This window comes from Gymnoscopelus braueri (assembly GCF_963280865.1).
Source record: "Gymnoscopelus braueri genome assembly, chromosome: 22".
Classification (NCBI taxonomy): domain Eukaryota; kingdom Metazoa; phylum Chordata; class Actinopteri; order Myctophiformes; family Myctophidae; genus Gymnoscopelus; species Gymnoscopelus braueri.
The window spans coordinates 9534469-9544484 of record NC_137624.1 but is presented as its reverse complement, the minus strand read 5'-3'; the positions used below and the strand labels follow the sequence as shown (position 1 = coordinate 9544484).

The 10016-nt window shown below is 45.2% G+C and overlaps 1 protein-coding gene across 1 annotated transcript in view; it reads right to left on the bottom strand.

Moving 5' to 3' along the window:
• smad7 (SMAD family member 7) overlaps window positions 1–10016 on the bottom strand; it is a 28324-nt gene that overhangs the window by 9701 nt on the left and 8607 nt on the right. Inside the window, 1 exon segment of the mRNA XM_080419717.1 lies at window positions 7628–7699. Coding sequence (XP_080275843.1) covers window positions 7628–7699 — 72 coding nt within the window.

Below are 10016 nucleotides of genomic sequence, written 5' to 3'. Positions count from 1 at the left end.
GTAACGTCTTTGTTGTGGCGCTACTGGGATGAAAATGTGTTATTATTAATAATGACTCAGCTCATAGTGTGTGCAGTTCATGGCAAACATATGGTTACTAAAGCGCACGCACGCCCAGGGGTTCCAAGGGGTCCCCAGCAGCATTAGTTCATATATTATCATTTAAATGAGTTTAACCATTTAAACCATATATATACACCATATATACATTGAAAACAGCTTAACTACAAGCAAACAACACAAATCTTGCACGGGGGTCCCTGACACAAAATATTTTTCAGATGGCTGTCCGCCGCAAAATACATGGTAATGGGGTCCTTGACACGAAAACGTTTGAGAACCACTGTTTAACCGTCGTAGCTTATAGGCACTCTTTTTGTTTTGTACCCTGAACCCTCTCCTGTCTCTTCTGTTTTTCTCTCTCTCTCTCCGAGCTGTTTTTCTGATTTGTGCAGCATAATGACACAGGGTGGGGAACAGAGGAACGGCCAAAAAACCAAAATTAACTCCCTTGCCAAGAGGCGGCTTGGCCGCAGCGCGGGGAAAGGAAGTGGGGGAGTAATGAGAGCTCTTTGGCCCCGCGCGGCGCAGAGCAGAGCGGCCCTGCACGGCTCGGCTCTGCTCATTGGCTGAACGCACAGGCCTCCAAATTACAGAGAACAGAACAGAACTGCCAGCCCTTCTCTCTCTCTCTCTCTCTCTCTCTCTCTCTCTCTCCCTCCACTCCACTCCACCCAAAGCAGCCATCTTACTTCTCCTTCTCTAGGAGGAGAGACAACTCCTGCCATTTTCATCTCTAGGACCCTCGGTTTGGTATGCTTTATAGGCCAACAGACCCCCCCATAACTCTGAGAGTGTACAAATGGAACCAAATGGACACTCCTAGAGTTCATACGCTATAAAATGTGTATAAACGGTATTTATTTACGATTTATTTACAGCCAATTACAGCAGAAAACAGCAGACGCCTGTGAACCATGCAGTGGCATTGTCGTTTGAGAGAACAAACCAACAGAATAGATAAAAATGGGACTATTCGATTTACACTGGAGATATTCTAGAAGTGCAATGACTTTGCATTTCTTTGTTTTGTGATTCTTGGTGTTGTTGTTTTATGTAGCTTGCTCTTTGGAACACTGTAAGATCCGGCGTGTTTAATTTAACGCTCAGAGTTAAAATGGCCGCGTACGGCTCGTTTGGAGTCCTTTATTTTGTTAGACGCTCGGGAGTTCATTGGGCGCTCCGGACCTTGCCGTGTGGCGTTCGGCGTCTCTCTGCTAGTGTTTGTTTTCCGTTGTAAGGAGGCCTCTCTGCTGCCTGCCTGTCCGCTCGCCTTTTCCTCAAAGACATGAGGTCATATCCTATGCAGCCTTTTCCTCTCCCCGCTAACCCAAACAAGGCAGGAATGCTTGAGAAAGACTGAGGGAGACTCTGTTTCCAAGTTCCCGCTATGGGGTTTCTACTAGGTTGGTTCCTTTAGGCCACTGGTTCTCAAAAACGTTTGAATTTCAAGGACCGCCACTTTGTAATCTCTGGGACCCCACTCTACACTGTGGAAGGGGGACCCATGGTGGTCCCAAGGCCTCACATTGACAACCGGTGCTTTAAATTTGCATAAAAGTAGGGCTGCGACTATGTATATCAATTATCTTCTTTGCGATTATTCTTTCAATGACCTTTTCCATTAACTTAATAACTGAGATGTGCATTTTTCTGGATAATTTCTTTTATATTTTCAAAGAATGAAGAAAGCATGAAAAAAATCTAATAGATTTTTCAAAATAATCGCCCAAAAGTGTATTTGTGTGATTAACCACTTGAGACCCATTTTATACTCATTATTACTCATAAGTACAACAAAGTCGTGCAAAAATGGCCGATCTACAAGCCCTTTGATTGAGGTTGAGCTTCATTAAATTGCAGTCGGTGACATTTCTTTTGGGTCCCCTCGTGATCAAATAACAGAGTACGGTAGGATTGAATGAGTCAAGGTGACAAGGCAAGAGGAAGTTAAAGATAAACTTAAAGTCTTAAAGTCACACACCCCCCCCCCCGGATGAAAAGGTTGAATAGCACGGCTGCTGGTTATACATCCCACTGACTCCTTGGATGAGTCATTAACTCAAATGGTTCTCAAAGTGTTGGGAGCTTGTAGATCTGCTATTTTCAAACATTTTAGCACTTTTACTTTTGGTACTTTAAGTACATTTTGATACCAATACTTTTGTACTTTTACTCAAGTAAATTTTGGAATTCCGGACTTTTACTTGTAATGGAGTATTTCTACATTGCAGTATTGATACTTTTACTTAAGTACAACATTTTTCTACTTTTTCCACCACTGGTGTCCGCTGCCAAATACACGGTGCTTCAGGGTGCTTGACACGAGGAAAGTTTTTTGAAGCACTAAGTTAACTGCCTGACTGATTGACTGTCTGTCTGTCTAGCTAGGTGACTGTCTGTCTGTCTGTCTGTCTGACTGGCAAGCAGGATAAGAATACACCTCCACCTAAATTTAACCTGCGACGAGAGGAAACGCTTGTGTGACAGTCGGCCATATGCCAGGGCTCGCACTGGGTCATTCTATCTGCTCGCCTGTTTGTGTGTGTGTGTGTGTGTGTGTGTGTGTGTGTGTGTGTGTGTGTGTGTGTGTGTGTGTGTGTGTGTGTGTGTGTGTGTGTGTGTGTGTGTGTGTGTGTGTGTGTGTGTGTGTGTGTGTGTGTGTGATCTTCTTACATACAGGCACTTCAGGGTCACTCCCTGATGGCACCAGTAGACATGCCACCGACAGACACACACACGCACATGCACATGCACATGCACGCACACTACAGTAGTACACACACACACACACACACACACACACACACACACACAACAAACAAGCTCACAACACTCCACCATGTGACATGTATTTTTACGGTAAAAAACAAAAACAAAAAAACATTTCTTTAAATCTTTGGAAATATTCAGCGACACTAACATTCCCAAAATAGGGAAGCCAGATTGAAAGTGGTTACGTCTGTGGGTTTTTATATAAATATTTAACCAATGAAAAATATTAATAAGAGCTCATGACATGAATAATAACTACATTGGATTCATTTGGAACACAGGTTCCTTTTTCCATTTCCCTGAAAAGTACCGTTTTTTGGACATGCAAGGTTTCTGCGCGACTAGTCATCTAAGTGATTCTAGTCCCTGACACATGCACTGACCCCTAGGCTTAGACCTTAGTTAATGCGAACCTTTGCGCTCACACACTTGACAGTTAAAGGTTAATACTGGTGCCATTATGCCTGATTTATGTGCCAGTGTCTCGCTGGTGTCTCGCACAGGAAATAGATCGAGACGCGACGTGCAACCAAGCCAAGAAAAGCTAGATATTATCTATTTACTACAGCCCACCAGCGCTATAGCGTCAGCTAGCCCCTTGCTATAGCGCTGAAAGAACAGCACTCTACTAACTTACAGTGGTGGAAAAAGTAATCAAATGTTTTACTTAAGTAAAAGTATCAATACTGCAATGTAGAAGTACTCTGTACTGTAGAAGCCTAGGGCTGAAGTGGTTAATGTGTGTTTTATAATGTCATAATTTATATCTGCAAAGTAACTAGTAACTAAAGTTTTTAAATAATTGTAGTGGAGTAAAAGTACAATAGTTGCCTCTGAGATGTAGTGGAGAAGTAGTAAAAGTATAGACAATTGGAAATGCTCCAGTAAAGTAAAAGCACCTCAAAATTGTACTTTTAAGTACAGTACTTGAGTAAATGTACTTAGTTACTTTACACCACTGGTAACGTCCATTGCCCCGACATTTCCACTTCCTATAGTTATACAACAAAACGTTACGAACGTAACCACGGTTCTATGAATCCTATGAACGACCTGCCAGAAGAAATAAGATTCCAAGCACTGTTCCTTTTCCTGGGTGAGGTCCACCCCCCCCCCCCCCCCAAAGTAGGCCCTAAAGCCCGGCTCCAGCCAAGTCAAGAACCTCCCTCCCCACCAGTACCCAACAGCCCCCCCTGCCCCCCCTCCCCTTTGGCCGGCGGCCACCAAACATCCCTCTGCTTTTCCTGTGCTCAGCCCCGGCGGCGCTCGCTGCAGCAGAGCTCTGTGTGCTCCAGGCTCATGATGACGTGAGCCGAAGCCAGCGAGAGAGAGAGAGAGAGAGAGAGAGAGAGAGAGGGCTTTGGAGCCGCTAGCCTGGCAGGCAGCCTAGTTTGCATTTGCGCTTGTCGCTGCTGTCACAGCTAGCTCTTAACTCCTGATGGCCCGAATAACTACTAGCCTCTCGCTTTCCAGGAGGGAGAGAGAGAGAGAGACAGAGTAGAAGACACAGAGAGAGAGAGAGAGTAGAAAAGAGAGACATTTCTGACAGCAAATGCACAATGATTATGGTTTTGAAAGATAGTTTTCTCTAAGTTGCAATGTAACACGGCTCTGTTTGCACATTTCTTCATTCCCTTTTAATTGTACACTTTGTTCCACTTTTGCTGTGGCAATGTAAACGTCTCATGCCATATAAAGCCCCTTTGTAATCGAATTAAACATTGAGAGAAAGTAGAAGGGTCTCTTCTATTCACCTACAAAAGGTTGCACAGCTAAAGTCCATGCTGTTCATTTGACTCTGAGAGTTACAAATAGATACGTGAACACCCTCTCTCTCTCTCTCAACCTCTGTCACTTGTGTGTCTTAATATGTGGAATCTTTGGGATACTATAGCGTAACCTCGGTTCTCCGAGAGTGGCGAGAGAGCGAGAGTCTCCCTACGGTGAAAAGCCTCTCTTGCTCGTGTCGTGCACCTCGGCGAAGCCTCGTTCATATTTAGCCGCACGACTGTGTGTGTGTCGGCCACCGGAAATAATAACACGATATTTAAGGCCCGAAGGACAACACGGAGCGGCGCGATGAGGCATAAATTAGGCTCAACCCTCCTTCCTTCTTAACCAACCTCCTCCTCCCCTCCTTCTTTTCCTGTTTCCCTGTAAATGCAGTCCGGAGAGGAGAACATGAAAAGATGAATGGGTGTATTAAAAGGTCAACGGACCTCTGGGAGGAGAACCAACCCGTGTCGTTGTTGGTCCTAGTTTTTTCTCCCCAAACATGTTTTTCTTTTCTTCAGAGAAGGAGGGGAGACGCCAGCGAGAAGGAGGAGGAGCAGGACTCACTTTATAAGACCCCCAGGTCTTGGGTTTCACAGTTTTCACTGCGTGTAACAAAAAATACAAATGTGTCTTTACTTAATATCGTCTTCTGTCGGGTGGAAACCTCATTATGTCCAAAACCGTTACTTTTCGGGATTCAAATTCCCCAAAATAGCAAAAGTAGCTCAAAAGCTTGTATAGCTGCTACTTTTGATACTTTTGTGTGACTAGTACGATCACGTATATGGCAGTAATTTACGTGGGGGGGGGGACACAAAAAGTTAAAGTATGGAGATAAGAGGTCGATATACACCACAAAATCCTGAGTGTTCATTTAACTGGGTCTGAATGTGTACATGTGTACAGGGGGGGACGTAAGGACGTCCCACCAGAAGAGGGAACTGGGAGGTTCTGGTGTGTGGGGGGAGGTGAAGGCAAGCCAGACATTTATGAATGTGCCGCTACCACTGGCTCTCCAGGCTACATTCATTATACATTCATTACGCACACACAAACACACACACACACACACACACACACACACACACAGAAAAACACACACAGAAAAACACAGGGGGTGACAAGAGGAGAGGAGAGGGGAGGAGGGGAGAGGAGAGCAATAACTGTGTGTTCATTTGCTCTATCTGGTTCATCTAGCACCACTCCAATCTCTGCCCCATCTAAGAACACACACACACACACACGCGTGTGCGCGCGCACACACACACACACACACACACACACACACACACACACACACACACACACACACACACACACACACACACACACACACACACACACACACACACACACACACACACACACACACACACACACACACACACACACACACACACACACACACACACACGCCCCCACCCCACCCCCACTGCTAAACAAAGGAGGGGGAAAATGGTCAGTGAACACCAACTGACATAAAACAGGCTTTAAAGTCCTTGTAATGAGAACCATCTGAGCTGCAGCAAAACACACAGAAACACACCAGCCTGGAGCTCTCTCTCTCGCTCTCTCTCTCTCTGTCTCTGTCTCTCTCTCTCAGTGCATGGTGTAAAGTAACTAAGCACATTTACTCAAGATTGTTCTAAAGTACAATTTTGAGGTAGTTTCACTTCAATTGAGTATTTCCTTTTTTCTATACTTTATACTTCTACTCCACAACATCTCAGAGGCAAATATTGTACCTTTTTTTAAATACTTTGCAGATTTAGATTTCAAAGCGTACATTAACCACTTTTAGCCCTGGCTATAATGCTATTCAAAAATTACTACTTTTATTTTAGTACTGCAAGTATATTTTGAGGTCAATACTTTTGAGGTCTCTTTTCCTCTCCCCACCCCCCTCTCTCTCTCTCTCTCTCTCTCTCTCTCTCTCTCTCTCTCTCTCTCGTAAACACCATCTTACTCTGTGGTGTGCAGACTCGGAGCAGACACAGGGCGCTGGGTAAAGCAGGCAGTGCTACCAGAGGGAATTATGGGAAATCTGGACATGGAGAAGTGAAAAAAGGCAGAGAGACCTCGTTCCCAGGGAGAGGAATTCAAACAGAAATGAGAGTTTCTAGTCCTCATGGACGGAGAGAGCACTTGAGTGACGTTAAACTCCAGTGACGAGCAAACATCGTCACGCGTGACACCGTCCACACAATGTAGTCTAAATTTAAAGCATAACATTCTCTGACATACTTCAAATGTTGGGGGAGTAACGCATAAGTGACGCATTATATATGTGTTTCATCAAGACCTTTAAGCTGCTAAAATAGCATTTGAACCGATAGCATTATTGTCGCTTTGGTTCATATTCCATACCACCCTCTTCCATTTCATATTACCTCCTTATTATATTATTATTTGTCCTTGTGGCAATTCATTTGGGGGTGTTTTGCGAAAGTAACACAGAAGTAACGCACAGTAATATTGAGTAGTAGTCAAAACTGTAATATTTTACATTCTGAGAGTAGCTTCCCAACCACGGCTTAGTTTCTCCTGACCACACACACACACACACACACACACACACACACACACACACACACACACACACACACACACACACACACACACACACACACACACACACACACACACACACACACACACACACACACACACACTGCAGCAGCAGCCTGTGCCAAACTTCCGTCGGGCGCGCTTGTTTTCCATTACGGCATCGCGCGGCAGAAGAACGAGACAGAGAAGAGAGGAGCATTCGGTCAAAAAATGTGTTTTGGGGGGGGGGGGGCGGGGGGGGTAATGGCCACTGGCCACTGGCCACTGTCCTCTCACCAAAAGGGGGGGGGGGGGGGGGGGTGGCGGCTTGACAGAGGAGAAAGAAAGAGAGAGAGAGCAGCAGCAGGAGGAAGCAGCAGAAGGAGAGATGGAAGGAAGGGGGATGAGACTGAAGAAAGAGAGAATAAAACCTAGTCCTTGATGAACAGGAAGTGGAAGGTGTGTTTACCTGAAAGCCCCACAGGGGCAGAGTAGGTCGTTCCTCCAGTGTCACTGGATGCAGGTCCAGAGTCTGGAGAATCTGACGCAACAGAGAGAGAGAGACAGTATGTGTTAAAAGCAGTGGTATAAAGTAACTAAGTACATTTACTCAAGTAGCCTACAGCCCAAGTAGCCTACAGCCTACTGTGATTTTTTACTTTATTGGAGTATTTCACATTTTCTGTACTTTCACTTCTACTCCACTACATCTCAGGGGCAAATATAATACTTTTACTCCACTACAAGTATTTGAAAACTTGTAGTTACTAGTTACTTTGCAGATATAAATGATTACATTATAAAACATACATTAACCACTTTAGCCCTATTCTATACCTAGGCTATTTGAAAATAGCCGATCTGCAAGCTCAGACAAGCTCGAAACGTAGCGCGCGATGTGTGACGCTGTAGTATGATCAAGTAGGGCGTTGATTTACGAAAAAACACAAAAAGTTAGAAGATTATGGAGATAAGAGGTTTCTGCCCCGATCTGCATTCGCGTGTTCGCTGGCGATTATCTCAACCACATTCAACCTGGCTGCCCCATTACGTGCATAGGATGATTAGAGGAGAAATTTGTCACAAATTGTCAAAAAAGGACGCACAGACAAGACCTACATTGCCATCCTCACAGCCCCGCCACGAGCGCTTCTAAAAATATAGAGCCATTGTTTTGTGTGTGTGTGTGTGTGTGTGTGTGTGTTCAGTTTCCCAAATCATTAATAAGAATCTAACAGTTTAGCAGGATATAGTCCATCATAGCCAAAACAATGAAGCAGACAGGAGGACCGCGAGGCAAGACATGGCAGCTTTGAAAAGCGGGCACGCTGTAATTTCTTTAATGGCCGACCCACAGGCAGTTAAAACAAACGTACCCCCTCCCCCCCCCCCCCCCATCCCATCGCCTCTCATGGTGGAATAATAATAAACTCCACTCTTAACACTTGTAATCTAAGACTAGTTCCAACTTGATGCCGGGGGATTACGTTTGAGTAAAACCTCGGTACTGAACGGTGCTGTAAGCCACTGTTTCCCAAACGGTGGGTCGGGACCCATATGTGGGTCGCGGACCAATTTTTACGAGTCGCGAGGGAATACAAAAAAAAATCCCCCCCCTCAAAAAAAAGTTATAAACAAAGCTCTAGTGAAAATAGCCGATCTACAAGCTCACAACACTCATACATACACACAGCTCATTTTCACTAGTTTGGGTCCCGGGGAGACATCAAATTTCTCTTTTGGGTCTCGAGCTAAAAGGTTTGTGAAAACCGCTGCTGTAAACCATTGGGAGTGTGCTAGCTGAGTATAATGCTGTGCTGGTGGTGTCCTGGTATTCACTAATGATACATTCCATTCACTGCACGTCACCTACCATCCTGTAAACCACACTCTCTATGGCACTGGCCACTTTGATTTGATCTCGGGCTATACTAGCATTTAGCTCCAGCGTTTAGCAAGTTTTCCTTGGGGAGTGATACGACGGTCTCTACTGCGCCGCATTAGAGACACACATCCATAAACACCACAAACAATAACAGACCAAAAAGTTAAAATGACTTAATATTGTGAGTGAATTACTCGGCTCAGTCCATGGTCCCTATTTTGGGCGGGGTTGATTTGACAACCGATTAGCAAGAAAGAACAACTCAATGGAGCATTCTACCGTTATCCCATTAAAACCGGGAAAGCATCTGTGTCATTTTAGATTTTAGCGTAGTAGGCTATTCAAAAATAGCAGATCTACAAGCTTACAAGCTTGTACATCTGCTATTTTTGCTACTATATAAAAACATTTGAATTGATGAATGTTGAAAGAACTACTGATTTATTTGAAGGCATTTGTAGAATCGGCCTCGGGTCTTTAATGGGTTTTACACAGGAAAATGTACTGGAACATAAATATCTACGTTCTTCATGGGATCCCATTGAGGCAAGCTGAGGCACGGGAGTGAAAGAGCTGCAGTAGCCTCCGTGCTAACCGTGTCCTACTCACCGTGCAGGACATGGCCCATGCTGTGGTCACAGTGACGAGACGCACGAGCGAGCGCTCCCCTCGACCGCCCCTACCCCAGCCTATACCGTTCTGTCATTGGCTGCCAGCAGCCAGCCCCTGGTCTCCCGGGCAACGGTTCCCAGCTGACCACAGCAGGGCAAGGGGGCATCGAGCCCCATTTATACTCGGTTGGCGCGCAGCGGTGGAAATTAACTAAGTACATTTACTCAAGTGCAGCCACGACGATGCGATGAGCTGTGAGCCTTGTAGGTCACGACGAGCTCCTAGGTTTTCGCCGTGAGTCACGTCAGGGAAGAGAGGGACAGAGGAAGAGACGGAGAGAGAACCAGGGCGAGATCTAGAC